This window comes from Rousettus aegyptiacus, unplaced genomic scaffold (assembly GCF_014176215.1).
Source record: "Rousettus aegyptiacus isolate mRouAeg1 unplaced genomic scaffold, mRouAeg1.p scaffold_m13_p_3, whole genome shotgun sequence".
NCBI classification, from domain to species: domain Eukaryota; kingdom Metazoa; phylum Chordata; class Mammalia; order Chiroptera; family Pteropodidae; genus Rousettus; species Rousettus aegyptiacus.
This window is the reverse complement of record NW_023416306.1, coordinates 127,036,526-127,051,605: the sequence shown is the minus strand read 5'-3', so window position 1 is coordinate 127,051,605 and position 15,080 is coordinate 127,036,526. Positions and strand designations below refer to the sequence as shown.

General features: G+C 43.1%; 1 protein-coding gene across 1 annotated transcript in view; it reads left to right on the top strand.

Moving 5' to 3' along the window:
• The window catches only part of ALDH1A2 (aldehyde dehydrogenase 1 family member A2), an 85,192-nt gene extending 70,716 nt beyond the window's left edge, over positions 1 to 14,476 (top strand). The window contains exons 8-13 of the mRNA XM_016160452.2: positions 2,626 to 2,728; positions 4,404 to 4,588; positions 5,942 to 6,106; positions 6,755 to 6,912; positions 7,230 to 7,304; positions 12,552 to 14,476. Coding sequence (XP_016015938.2) covers positions 2,626 to 2,728; positions 4,404 to 4,588; positions 5,942 to 6,106; positions 6,755 to 6,912; positions 7,230 to 7,304; positions 12,552 to 12,624 — 759 coding nt within the window. The 3' untranslated portion in view covers positions 12,625 to 14,476. The remainder of the gene's footprint in view (positions 1 to 2,625; positions 2,729 to 4,403; positions 4,589 to 5,941; positions 6,107 to 6,754; positions 6,913 to 7,229; positions 7,305 to 12,551) is intronic.
• The last annotated feature ends 604 nt before the right edge of the window (positions 14,477 to 15,080 follow it).

Here is a 15,080-nt window from a genome sequence, read left to right as displayed (position 1 = left end):
CTAAGGAAAGGCTGGCAAAGCATTGATGCAGGAAAAATTATTCTTTGGTATTCTTCTCTGATGACCATAGACTGAGTAAGATTTTTGTATAGTTACTGTAGCCATGAAAATAATCACTGAGCAACACTACTCTTTGACGGAGGCCAGGAAGGAAGGCTAACAGAAATGTAATGTCAGTGGTCCAGTCCTCTCTTTACCTCCTCCAAACATTTACTCAATGTCTTAAAATCCATGATTTCTCCTTGCTTTTGCTTGTTTTTTAAATGTCAGTCTGAAGGCAGAGTGTATTTTTAACAGATTTGTGATCATAATTTGTGTCTATAAAAGGTAATATTCCTATTCACTTTCAAATCAATTTGCAGTTCGAAGATGAGGTTTTGGTGATACGAGACACACATTAGGTGCTTAGTAAATATAGAAAGGAAGGGCAGAAAACTGGGAGAGAGGATGGGAAGGAGAGGAAGTGAGCCCACAATTGGGCCCTGGATTCAGCCTGCACAGAGTCCCTCAGATTCTGCCAGGAACCAGCTGAGTAACCTCGTAACATCCTTTGACTTTTAACTCTTGAGTTGGCTCACCTTTAAAATGAGAAGGCATCTAACCAATGTGCTGTATACTTGAAGCTAGTAAAATAAAAGTTTTAAAAAATAGGATAGTATCTTCTTCTGCAGAGTTTTGAGAGGTTTAAGTGGTGAATGCATGGAAACGTCTGACACAGACCAACTCAATAAATGTTAGTTTTTTAATATAATGACCCATAATGTTCATGACTTCCAGAGATCATCTTCTTTGAGATAACATTTCCCTGCTCATCTTTCTGGACTTTAGAATGAGTCTCTGTGAATTAATACAGTGTCCTCAGGGCAGAGAGAGCCACACACACACTACAATTCCTCAGAACAGAGAGTAGTCGCAGATGACAGCCTCCTCAGGGACGCCCTGCGGTGCTGTTGCCCAGCTGCCCGTAGGTGCGAGTTTCCCCTCTCTCGCTAGAGGTCTCAGGCTTCAGTCATAATTCTCACCTGACTGATGTTCTCTTATCTGAACAAAGGGCCAGATTCTTTTTTCCTTTGTGTACATGTATTTTCTTCTTGAAGAAGAGAGAATGTTTGCCTGAGAATGGGGTCTTTATTGGCCCATCTTCCCAGGGAGTTTATCTTGTGGTAGAAGAGAGACCAGCTAGCAAGGCAGAGAGGGGCAATCTGGCTGACTTCTGTTCTGCCTATTCATCTTTAAGGCCAGATGTCAATGTTTCTAACTCACTGGTAAGTAACATTGTTCTGCATGCTAGGAAACTAGTTTTACCTCTCTCAGTGACATCACAATTTTTTCCTCAAGGTTAGCTTTCCTCAGAATGAGGATATATCTTCTAAAATTTTTTGTCATGAGGTAGAGTAATAATAAAGCTCAAAGCATTTAATCCAGCTAATGAGTAATATTGGAGACTAGAAGGAATTTAGAGAAACAGTTTCCCCAGTGTTTTCCTGAACTAGTTGGTAGGCATAGACAGTTTGGGGCATGTGAGCAGAGACCTGCTGTGGGAGATCTAGCAGTAGCTCTCCTTACGGTCACCTCCCTTTCTCTGCACTGAAGGTGGAGAAAGAGGGGCTCCAGCTTCTCACGCTTGCGTATGGTTAACAGGTGTAGACACTTACTGTGTGACAGGCCAGGTTCCAACGGCCATGTGTCTTAAATCACTTAATCTCCAGGACTACTAAATTCTGAGGTAGATCTTATTTTTAGCTTTTTTTTTTTTTACAGAGGAGGGAACCGAGGCTCGGTTAAATAAATTTCCCAAGGTCAAACAGTTGGTAAGTGATAGAATCGGTAAATAAATGAATAAATAAAGATCCAAGCGCCAGAGTCTTTCCCCATGACTCTACCCTGCTTGAGGAATTAGTCATCCTCCTCGAGGATCTCAACAAGGAGCTAGAAGAGTCAAATGTAAATTCAACATTTCTCTTCTACAGGCTTTAAAAACACCTAATTTTTGGTAAGATCCAGGCACAAGTAGCATTTTTCCTCTCAACAAGAGCAAACTGCCCATATGAGCTATAATACATCTTGGCATTTTTCCTAAAGTGACCTCTGCCCTCCAGTAGAACAGTACTCTGTTACCAGTCAGGTTCTGCAGAAGAAGTCCTGAGGTGGAGTTTGGCATGCGGATTATTTACTAGGGATCCCTGCTGAAGGGGAATGGACACAGGGGAAGTCGAATTGAAGTGCAGTCCTGACGGCCTCAACCCAACCATATGTGGCCCAGTGGCACGCATGTGGTCTCTCAGAATTGTCCTGTGGAGAGCTGAAAAGGCGGGGTCTTTATATCCCTGCCACCATCAGTCAGTAGCTGTGGGATACCCTGGGGAGGGGATTGCCTTTGTCAAGAGAGCTCTTTTAGTCTGAGGCAGATTCTGAAGGAGCCGACAGCATTCCTGGTCACTGAGGCAATGTCACATCTTGCTCATACAGGTTGACTACCTGAGCTATTCCTGTGTCATCCAATGGGTTGATTTGTTTTGCAGGATCCTTTATTGCTGGATGCCACTGTTGCCCAGAGCTGGCTTTGGCTACCGACCATCTCAACTGTGTGTTGTGCAAAACCTATCTCCATTTCCTTTCTTTCAGGTTGGAAAGCTTATCCAAGAAGCAGCTGGAAGAAGTAATTTGAAGAGAGTAACTCTGGAACTGGGAGGGAAAAGTCCCAATATTATTTTCGCAGATGCTGATTGTAAGTCAGTCATAGATCTCATACGTGCCCTGGCACACTGCCCCTCAGTGCTCTCTCGTATCTCCACTTTGATAGGACATTAAGAGAAAGATCTTTGAAGCTTAGAGGCATTCACAAAGAATCTGGATCTTTCCTTCCAAGTAGAAAATAGTTTAATATTGGGAAAGAGCACTTATCACTTGGCAACTGAATAGTCTGTTTTCTAGACACCGATAAGCCATTTTGACTCTGTGATGTAGAATAGGGTAGAAGAGGTAAAATAAAGGCCGGTCAGTGCTGTATAGTGGAATGCTCTAAGCCTCTGAACACTTGAAATATAATCTCTGCCTAGAATCAAGAAATCTGAAACTTCTCGAGAGTATCTGGTGGCTTCGTAGATCATTAAAAAAATTCTTCACTAGCTCTACCAACATTTTCCCAAACCCACAACCCCTTCTCTGTTAACTCATCCAAGTGCCTTTCTGTTGCTCTCATGACTTTCAGTCAGGATGACAACACACTATGATCAGTTCTGTATGAATAGACCTCAATCGAAGGTGATTATGCCCTGGTGGTAGGATTTCATGGAGGCTTAGAGCAGTAACCTAGGAAACCGCATGTCTCCAGGCAGGATACTGTCTAATTCACTCTGCACAGGTGTGGTCTCTGTTTTTAAAAACTTTCCAGGGAATGAAATTCCAAAATCTATTCCAGTTATCCTTTTTCTTCTTTACATCCTGGTAGCAAGAGCTGCTTCCCCATTTCACCGCTGGCGAGAAGAGAAAGCAGATTGCCTGAATTTCAGCCTCAGTTTGGGATTCACAGAGTTCAGCTTCAGCTTTACATTAGTTGTCAAGGGGATCAGAATTCTTATACCTAAATTCCTCTTGAGGAGTAGGTACTTCATTGGCATGGCATTGATTGATAGATTCAGCCAGTCATTTAGCAACTAGCACACACTAGATTTATTAATGTTATCTTGAGGTATAAAAAATAAAAGTGAAAGGATTTTCATATATTATTATACAGTTACATGCAACTATAAAGGAAATTTAGTGTCTTCAGAGAAGATCCATTGTTATAGCTTAATTCACCAAAATACTAATTAAACAAAACAGCTACAAGACCCTATAGAATAGGGGTTGCAAATTGGCAGTCACAGGCCAAATGCAGGGTATAACTATGTTTATGTGTCTAGATATTATACAGTGCTTAAAAAAAAACAAATCTGTGCATTAAAAATATTTATATTTCTGTTATTCCTTAAAATTGGAAACCTGGCAACCGTGTGCTCATGCATAGCAACGGCCAAATGTAGTGGCTTTCCTTCTAAGTCTCCCTCACATTGTTTTACTACCTGGCAGATTTATACCATTACATCATCTGCCCAGCCCCTTTGGGCACTGGGGTTTGAGACTCCTGTTATAGATGATGTGGTCCAAGTCCTCTTTTTTACAGAAGAAGAAAGGGACTCAGAGAAGTGAAGGTGTCCAAAATGACAGCAAGTAACATCAGGATCTAGTTAGAACTAAGTTGCGTTCTCAACCCAGTGCTTTTTACTGTGCTACTCACTATTCATCTCTGTGGTGAACATGACATTATACTTGGGGCTTTGGAGAGGGGAGGGAGGTGGCTCCATAGGCCGGCCCCTCCACACGTGAAGCATTGTTGAGAACATGGCTGTTTCCTCTCATAGTGGACTACGCCGTGGAACAGGCTCACCAGGGTGTGTTCTTCAACCAAGGCCAGTGCTGCACTGCGGGGTCTCGCATCTTCGTGGAGGAGTCCATCTATGAGGAGTTTGTGAGAAGAAGCGTGGAGCGGGCCAAGAGGCGCATAGTGGGGAGTCCCTTTGACCCCACCACTGAACAGGGACCCCAGGTAGAGAAATCATAAACACTCCCTTTCTTTCTTTACTTAAGCACATAGACCAGTGGGACACACTAATGGGACCCAGCAAAGCACCATCTTCCTTTTCCTGCTGCCTGCTTACTCTTCCACCTCGTCTTCATGGCTGGGAATTTAGCCAGTGAGGCGTTACTTATGACAGGGTGCCCTGAACTTTGGGGGTGAATTGGAGTCTCCACTCTAAAGAAAGACCTAGGCGTGGTAAGATGGATCTTGACATTAGAACCCAGCCCCAGTCCTAACCATTGGTCTTCAAACATCCCTACAAATGCCACAGTCAAGGAAACTGGGCATCTCTTGTTCCCAATGCCATTGATCCTTTTTCCAGCTGCAAAGGATTCTTTCTACCAACTGACCTACTTCGGGGAAATCATTTGTAGATTGTGACTGTGTAGGAAATGAAGCGCTGTCTACATTCCCCTCAGCTACATGGCTGTCTCTTACTCTGAATGCTTCACGCACACTGGTGGGATGGGGAAGGGCCACAAAGGTCCCTGCAGCCTGCAGTCTTTAGCACTGCAGGTTCTCCACAATCATCAGCGCATATTTCCAGATGAAATTCTGGTTTTAATCTGTAGATAGAATCTGAGAATTTTTAAAGGAATACATGGACCAGATCCTATTTGTATCACAAAGCATGGGTTTTCCTAATAAGAAACCACACCTCCTAGGTTTTGGGGCTGTTCGAGAGAAGATTGATGTTCTAGCTGAGCATTTCAAGTTCAGGTGAATGTAGGTTTTTATATTATTTACAATAACTGAGTGATAACTCTATAACTTTTGAGATGCAAGGCTGACCTTATTTTATGGAGTAGGAAGCTAGCCCTCACTTGTTAAACTTAATCCTTTTCTCTAATGATGTAATAGCAGCTCCGTTAAAAATTTACCCTAATAAGGATTTGATCTGTAGTAGCACGTAAAGAGGTTATGTGTTAACTCATCTATTAATTTTCTTCTTTTTAGTATCAGTACAACTTGATAAACTCTTCATTTGGCTATAGAGGTCAGTTTTCCCCCAGACAAACAATGAACAATCAATTCATCAGTGTTTCCTTTAGAAACATTGCCTAAATCTTCAACTGGTATTTCTGATTCAGCAGTATCATCAGAGCGGTCAATGTATTGGAATTCTCTCTATATTAAGTTGAACCATAAAAAATTACCACTTTTCATAGGCCAAAAATGTCAAAATAACAACAGTTCCATATAATTTGACTAGGTATGATGAAGTTTTTAAAAAATCACAAATGAGAGATTCTTGAGAACATGCTTATTTCCATTTTCTAGAGGACTTTACTTGCAGTCACTGGGTACCTTTTTCTGTAGATTGATAAGAAACAGTACAACAAGATCCTGGAACTCATCCAAAGTGGTGTGGCTGAGGGCGCCAAGCTGGAATGTGGAGGCAAAGGGCTGGGCCGGAAGGGGTTCTTCATCGAGCCCACGGTGTTCTCCAACGTCACTGATGACATGCGGATTGCCAAGGAGGAGGTACCAAATACAGGGTTCTAACAACAGCCAAACTTCCCCTGGGATGCTTTCCAGAACATTTCTAGTAGATGGTCATAGAGTTTCAGGTCTTTATATTTTATAGACATTGTACAATAGCAATAAACATGGCTATGAAAGTCTCGGTTTCAAGAAAGAAGTTAAAACAAAAAGACAAGGAAGCTTGCTGGAGGCCCTATGACAGGCCGTATGATTGCAACCATTATTAACCAACAGAACAATCGTGATAGCTAGTCACTGTTTCACCAGGCTGTTAACCAGGAAATAGAAAGCTTCCAAGTCTCTCCACGTTTATGTAGGAGAGGGACCAGTTGCAGAACAGCCAGCCATGCAGAACAGTACTTCCTCAGGTCTGGAGCAGCGCCCGGGGCTCCTGGAGACTCAGCTTTAGTACACACAGTGGAATCGAGTGATGCCAGGGAGGGCGGAGGCACGGGGGTATTAAACAAAGTCTAAGGATAGACTCTTACGTAACTGTATTCTGGGAAAGTTTGGGATATTTTACAGTTTTGTGCTGCTAAACTGAAATGTCATTTAAATAATGAAGGCAGAGAACACTTCCTTTGAAATGTGACAAGCAGGTGAAGGAATGGCAAAGCAACCATGTTGGGTCAAACTCTTTCATTGCAGATCTTTGGCCCCGTTCAGGAAATTCTGAGGTTTAAGACTATGGATGAAGTTATCGAAAGAGCCAATAACTCCGACTTTGGGCTTGTAGCTGCTGTCTTTACCAATGACATCAACAAGGCCCTCACAGTGTCCTCTGCGATGCAAGCTGGGACTGTTTGGTAAGATCAGAGTCTGTGTCATCGTTCTGGTCATAACACTTCCCCTGGTGGTGTAGGGGCCTCGTAATTCTCCGGAGCCTGGTGAAATACACACACATCCTTCGGAAGGATGGGGAAGACTGAAGGCAGACGTCACCCTGAGAGGTGATACGTTCTTTGTTGGCTAGACCGGGAAAGCAAAGTGAATCTTAAATTATAAATTGTTCATCTGGAAGAAAGGAAATAAAAATAAAACTTACAAAAGAAGTATCATGCCAATGGGATCATTTCTGTGCAAGCAGAATCCACACTAACAGTACTCTGTTTTCTTCTTTCAGGATCAATTGTTACAATGCCTTAAATGCCCAGAGCCCCTTTGGGGGATTCAAGATGTCTGGAAATGGGAGAGAAATGTAAGTGTCCAAAGTTGCTGGTGCCAGCAGAGAAACAGGAATGGCGAATAGCAGCATAGAGGAATACTCACAAAATTGGTTCATTCTTTTCTTCTCGTCCATTCATTAAACAAACATTTTATTGAGCACATATTAATATACACTAGGCACTTTACTATACATGTTACAAAGATGAGTAAACACAATTCTCTTACGTTAAGTGGGAATGGAGAAAAAAATTAATGTCCTAGTGATTCCATGGAATGAGTGCTGATAAGGAGGTATGTCAGACATCTTGTACATACAAGGAAAAATCAATTCCTTTAGCCTGATGGGTTCAGAGAAGACTTCACAGAGGAAATAACATTTCAGTTTTTTAGGAGCAGGCATTCCAGGCAGAGGAAACAGTAAGAACAAAAGCTTGAAGGCACATCAAATACAAACCATTGGGGAGAGAAACAGAGTTTGGTGTGTTTAAAACAACAGTCACCAACTGACAGCCCAGGGACAAATCTGGCCTGCAGAAATGTTTTGTTTTGCATCACAGCAATTCAGAATCTTTACTTGCTATTCAAAAAGGAAGAGGCTTTATGTAAAATCTAGATTACTTGCTTCTTTTCATCCCCTTAGAGCAAAATTGCTTTACCTGTGAGCTCCTCAGGCTCCGTCTTCCCCACCCCTCCCACTGCTGCTGGGGCCTGGATGTTGGTTGTCATTTATTATATAAAAAAAAAAAACCCTAATTCACACACTTAGGTCCCCTTCTCAGTACCTATAGGTTCTTCGAGTTTGGGAATACAAGATTAAGGCATAGGATGAATGAGAGGCTTGAACCCATTTTCAAAGGGTTTTCTTTAGAGGGAGCTATGGAGATCCCAAAGTTTTTAAGGCCAAGATTCTTGGCACATAGAGGATGTTTTGGCAGAGGTTACAGGAAGAAGACCCAATAGAAGGGATTTGCAATAACAATAATAGATATCATTAATTGCATAATTTGTGTATGGCTTTATGCTAACTTTTCGCCAAACATTGTCTCATTTGATTTACACAATGATTCTATGGGATAGAAACACTTATTTTTAGATTACAGGTGGTTCAGATGAGGAACTAAGAGTTAAAAAGGTTACATAGCTTGCCTAAGTCAAATAGCAAGTAAGTTACATATCTCTGAGATTTGAGCCTAGGTTTCAGTGGCTCTAAATGCACTCAGTTCCCATAATATCCAGTCAAGGAAGCGGAGGTGGGGGTGGGGGGCAGGCATAAGATCTCTACAGGAATAAGGTAAGGGAAGAGTCCTGCGATGCTAAGGACCTGAAAAATGAGACTATAGTAGCCACTAAACCATAAAGTAGGTATAGCTTTGAGGTAAAGAGCAAAGTTTCTAGAATCACAATGCTCAGATATGTATCCTGGCTTTAGCGCTTAATATCTGTGCAACCTTGGGCAAGTTACTTAATCTTACTAAACTCCAGTTTTCTCATCTATAAAATGGGAATAATTACAGTACCTACACCAAAGGGTAGCTATGAGGATTAAATGTTAAGATTAACTATGCCAAATATCCAACAGAGTGTCTGGCAAACCTTCAGAAAATGTTACCTGCTATCATCATTGTTGATCAAGTACTATAGATGAATGTCATATAGGTGATCCTCCTTTATTTTAATAAACATATTACTTTGGGAGTGTGGCAGAATTTTTCCTGAATCCAGCTAATATCACCAATTTACATTCTGTCTCTGGTAATGCCAGGGAGAAACTGCTCTTGCTTGAATCTTTGCTTCCAGCTTTCAGTGCTTTAGAGCCAGAACCCATACCCAATTTAGATCTTATTTGCTCAATTATTAGTATTCCTCAGCTTCTATAAAGTCTTCATGTGTTCCACGTATTCTTCTTACCTTGCATCTGGCCTTAACTTTCTAGCTCTTACTTGTCAAGCTGAATTGTTATTTTATTTCCTGCTCCTGTGTTTGTGCTCCTCCAGTCTCTGAAAGTTGGAGCAATCATTGGTTCGTGGAATGCTGCTCGCATTGACTGTTTTGTTATAGATTATTAACAGAGTGAAACATGGGCATAAAATATACTTGTAATAAATAATCGATGATTGATGGCTCCTAATCCCAGGCTCACTCTGGACCCTCATCATGGCCAAGCCTCCTGCCAGGGTTCTTGTGACATTGTCCAGGCCCAATCTGTTCCTATCAGAAACATTCTCCTTACCTAGAAAAATGGTCCAGGAGACAGTTTGGCTGTGTCAAAAACACACAGAACGGTGGCCCAACATACTGAAGAATAGTTTCTCTTGACTCATAGGTGCTATAGTGTTTTGGTCTTCCCACTTCAGTTAAAAAATAATTAGGAAACTGTGCTCTTTGATGAGACTCCCTTCATCTTGTCTAAATGATATGCTTCTTTGTCCCAACTTGCCCCCAGAAAATGTTTTCTCTTCCTTAAATGACCTAGAGTGGTAGGAAATGCTTCATATAAAGAACCTGCCCTGTCCTGGCCCCCCCACTTTTCTTTCCCATTTAATACAGTCTTAGAAGCTCCACTTGACCCTGCATGTGGACAGAATTGTTTATCTTATGGCCCATAAACTCCATGCAGCTTTGGTCCTTGACATCCCTTGCCCAACTTTAAGAGGAACAGAGACAGGAAGTATATATAGCGCTTTCTGGAAACAAGCTCCAAGTGGAGCTGAGGAATGTTAAGTTCTTCCCAAAGAGCTGTGGAGAGGGCTGCCCTCTACAGGTTGCCTGATGGACTGGCCTCTGACTCCAGGGGTCAGAGACTTAGGCTGAGTTTCTCTCAGTTCTGCCTGTCCAGCTAATTACATTTGTTTCATTGTTCCCCAACCTTTTCCTTACTTCCTCATTTAAGCTCCCCTGAGACAAGGGGTCATAGAGCCTAAGCTCTAAAATGTGTGTCACAAACCTAGGGAATAGAAAGCAAGCCGTGAACTTCAGCATTTTAAAAATGAAGGACACAAGCTTTGAAGATGAGAAATGTTAAGATACTCTAAGTGAGAGCTTCTCAAGTTGGTGCGTGTATGTGCGTGCGCATTGTACATGTGTGCTCATGCATACTATGCACGTGCACAGAAAGTCACCTGCAGTCTTGGGGAAAGGGGCTTGTGAAGCATGCCTATCTGGGGACCTACTCAGAGATTCCGATTTAGTAGATCTGGGCTAGGGCCCAGGATCTGCATTTTTAACAAGCTTCTGGAATGATTCTGATGCAGGTGGTCTGGGAACCCTGCTCTGAGAAATGCTGAGGTAAGCCAAAGAAAAAAAGCAGGGAAATATACACCTTAAACAGAAATCCCTATTTATTTAATAGGTGAGTCTGACTGATTTCCCAAAACAGCTGGCTGAGAGACACCAGAATCTAACCTCTTACCTTATGTGTAGGTATGCTGAATTTGGTTCCTCTTAGGGAATATAACCTACTCTGGCTGAGAAGCAGGGATACAGGCTTTTAAACGTGTCTGTGCCCTGGTACATGGCCCCGCTATGAAGGTGACCACACAGAGAGATTGGGGTGTGTCAATAGCAATATACCTGCCTTTTGTGCAGTAGTGGGGTTCTTCCTTGACTGTGGAACTGTATGTACCACAGAATTAACTGGATTACATAGAATTTAAGTAGATTTGAGAGAAAAACCTTTGAATGAGATGGCAAAATAGCTGAAGAATCTGAACTTCAAAGTTTTCAGACCTCACAGCAGCGTTTCTCAAAGGGCGGGCCAAATAACCACCTGTATCAAGGTCTCTTAGGTTCCTTCCCAGACATACTGAAACAGAATCTTCAGTGGGGGCTGGTCAAGGATCTGCAATTTAAGGCATCTTCAGGGGTGATACTTAGATATGTTGACATTCAGGAACTACTGCCTGAGAGATGACTGGGTACCAGGAGGAGGGTGCCTCATCTGAAGTCATACAGCCAATAATGGGAGAGCTGAGTTGGCACTCCTGTCTGCTGACACTTAGCTTAGGTGTTCATTCTGTGATCTAAGCATCGCCCTAGGACCTCTCACTGGCTTTCTTTGAAGCTTTGGGCCTATGGGTGGTACTTTTTTTAAATGGAAGATTTGAGTCCACTCCTCTGTCTCAGAGCAGGCTGCGTGTGCACCATGGTAACAGGTGGTTGCCAGGGACCTGGACAAGGAGCACCTCCCATCGAGCAGGATTTTTCATTGCTTTGCATACCCAAAGATCATGGGATCCAACAGTCACACTTGAAACAACCATACCCCTTTCTGTAGTCTTCCCATGCTCTACTTTCTGTAGACTTTCTTACATTTCTCACAATCTAGACAGAGATCTGAGCAGGAGAAAATTGGTTCAGGATCTGCCCTAAGTTTGTGCACAAGCCAGGAAACAAGAAAGGAGTAACTGCATTTCAAACAGGAGGCAGACGATGTCCATGATGAAGAGACACATTCAGAATTGCCCAAGGGAAGGAAAAAGTCCAGAGAGAACCAGAACTAAGCTGGTAATAAAGAGACTCAGAGCCTGGATGGAGCTAACGAGGAAATCGTATGCTGAGTGGGAAGGTCCCAAGTTTATTCTTCGTATTCCTGTAAAAAAAAAAGTGGCTGGTACAGATAAAAGAGCGGCACACTTACCGCAGCCTCTCCTTGGCTGACGTCCCAGGAGCAGTATACCAGTTCCGTGGTCAGCCTTTGGGTGTTCATTTCCATTTATTAAGTCTAAAGACCAATGAAAAGGAAATTAGAATACCAACCCAAGAGGCCCCTAGCCTGGGAATCTTGTGGTTTTCTTTCAGAGAGAGATCAGAGCACAGACGCATCTTGGGTGTCAAGTGGCAGGAATGGGGTTTACGAAGACGAAAGCACACCCTGGTCCTGAAGAGCCAGCTGCCCGTGGTAGAAACACAGCCCGGGCATTAGAACCCTGGTTCTGCCACTGCCCATGGTGCCAACTCAGGCACAGCGGGGTTTCTGGGTGACCACTGGCCAAGGCGAACCCCCAGGCCTGTTTCTCTGAGTAGTTGGGAATGTTGCCTTTCTTTGCAATATTGTGAAGATAGCTCATCATTTATTTTTAATAAACAGTGACTGCTCATAAGAGGACAGCTTTGCCAGCCCCTTAGAGAAAAGCTGGGCTTTTGTCAAGAAGTTTTACATGAACCTCCGGGACCTGCTGTTAGCAGGTGGTAAAATGCACCTTCCCAGGACTCATACTGTGGCTCGGGTTGGATTTACCTGGGCCTCTGCTGTCTGACACTGCCCATTTCTGCTTTTCAGGGGAGAATTCGGTTTGCGAGAGTACTCCGAAGTTAAGACTGTGACAGTGAAGATCCCCCAGAAGAATTCCTAAGAAGGTCAAGAAGGAAGGTGAAGGCCTGCCTGCACGACCCTCCCTCTCTGCTCTCCCTGTAGGGCTCAGCTCTCAGGAATCCAAAGTTGGCACTCAGTACTTATTTAAAGATTTAAACGATATCATGTAAGCCAGGCCAGTCACTGCATAACTAAAGCCAACCAGCTGGGCACAGTCTCTTGGCATTTCGTAAGGGATCACCTTAATGATACCAAATATTGGGGAAGGTGGGATGAAGGGAAGAGGAGCAGCTGTCGGCATGTTCACTATCTCCTTCCAAAGTGAGGGGCTGAATGAGGGAGCTGTATTATCTGATACCTTGTGTCACAAAGAACTTTCCTCTTAAGGAAAAGTAGGCTTTCCACTGTCTTCATTTTCCTCCTTCCAGGCTCTCTCCCTGCTCACCCACTCCTCCCGCTCCTCCAAGGAGATCTCAGCTGAGCTCATTTGGGGCAGATGTTTGGGCCGGGAACAATTTTCCAAGATTTTGCAGCCAAATTACCATTTCATGTTATCCATTTCTTCAAAGCAAAACATGAAATGGTTTTAGTTAGAGCCAGACCAGACTGAAAATGCCAGGAGCTGGTATACTGCAGATACACGAGGAAGTGAGAGCTTGGGATGTTCCCGACTCAGGCTGGTTTTCTTATATTCATAAACAACATGTGCGAAAGAACAGGAAATGAAGACACAGAGCTCACCATGTTTAGTTCACAGTTTCTGTGCTTGCTGCATGGTTTTGGGGTGTGTGTGTTTGTGTGTGCGCACATGCACACACACACTTGCACACATTTAATTCTGTCCTGGTTTTTCCAGAATAAGGTGGGGGGTGGGGTGGGTTGTTTTTCATAGATTGATAAGATCTTTTCCAAAGCTTATCTTTAAAATCAACCAGAAAATGATCTGAGTAAGCTCAAGAATTTGGAAAAAGGTAATGCTTGGTGCCTTGCAGAAATAAGATTGTTTCTCATACAATTTGACAATTCTTAGTGAATTATCTCTGCAGTTGGATCTCTAGCTTCTTCTGCCTCCCCCCTACCTCCCCACCAGCCCCCGCCACACCAACATCTGCTACTCCCAGTGATCTGGGTGTTACTCTGGCCTATCGTGCCTTAAAATGCCCTAAATTCACTGGCAGTAACCTTAGAAAATCCGGCCAAGCCTGGTGGTTTTCTTTTTCTGTTTGCACAGCTCTCGTGTGCCACGATGGCCTTGCGCCACCAGAGCTCCTCTGTCATGCCCACTGGCTCGTGCATATGCCATTCTTGCCTCTGGGCCTCCGGAGGGGGCGATGAGAAGCAGGCTGGCTCCCTTTCCTCCCAGCCACACACTCCTGACCTGCTTTCCAGCAAACCCACCAGTGTGACACGAGTGGTGTCAGCTTCCTTTCCTCCTTCCCTCTTTCCAGCTGCTGAATTCAAGCCAGTCTCTAACCTAGATGAAGGTCATTTATTTGAAAGTACCAAACATAACCTAGAGTATACGGAATATGGGCAACACATATATAGCCTTCTGTATTTAACTGTTTTCCTGCTTTCTAACCATATCAGTTTTCCGTTTCTAATCATTTTCTATTCATGATGTTTCAAAGAAATCTACTTGCTGTTATTTGCAAACGACAGTGAATTCAGTGGCCCAGTGCCTGGGAGATGCCACATTTCTGAGTTCTTCCATGTGAATGTCATGCTCTCCCCTTATAGCGTGTGTCCAAGTGAACATATCCATTAACCAGCTAGTTACCTTTGAACTGCAATATAGAATGTGAAAATGAAGATTTATTTCTTTTAATTTACTTAAAAAGAAACCTCTGTGCTAGTAATAAAGCATTTATATTGTGTACGCCTTGGGATTATTTGGCTGTGTTTTATAAGTCTGTTATGTCATACCAGGTACATTTGAGTCGTTCCCTTAGCTGCTGGGTTATTCAGTTGCTCTCTCTCTGGTTACTGAGCCGAAGTCTGAGAGGGTATTTTTACAGAATGCCCTTATTCTCTGACACTATTTAAACTCTGTGTATGCATACAGTTTTTAATGGCAAACAGGTATAACCATGATGAAATACATGAAGTGACAATTTTTATTCAAAATAACCTCCACAAAAGCTAAAATGTAGAGGAGTTTTTAGGGCCTCGTTCTCACAAACATGGGCTACGTGATGCGAGCTCACATCACTGGTGGCATTGAGCAGTAGCTTCATTTTTATTTACCAAAGTGAAATGAAGTCAAAGCTGACAACTCTATGCAATATCTTTGCAGCTTTAAAAAGGAAGCTCTAAGTGGTGATCGTCCGGCCAGCTCGAGCCAGTTTGCTCTCAGGGTTTTCAGAGTTGAGCTTTTGGGGAGTGGCGTCCACCTTTTAGACCTTCACATCCCCTTTTTTCAACCCTTGGAATCTCCACTCAAGTCCTGGTCCAATGAGACAAAAACAAAAACTGGTGACTTAGCCAGAGGGGAAA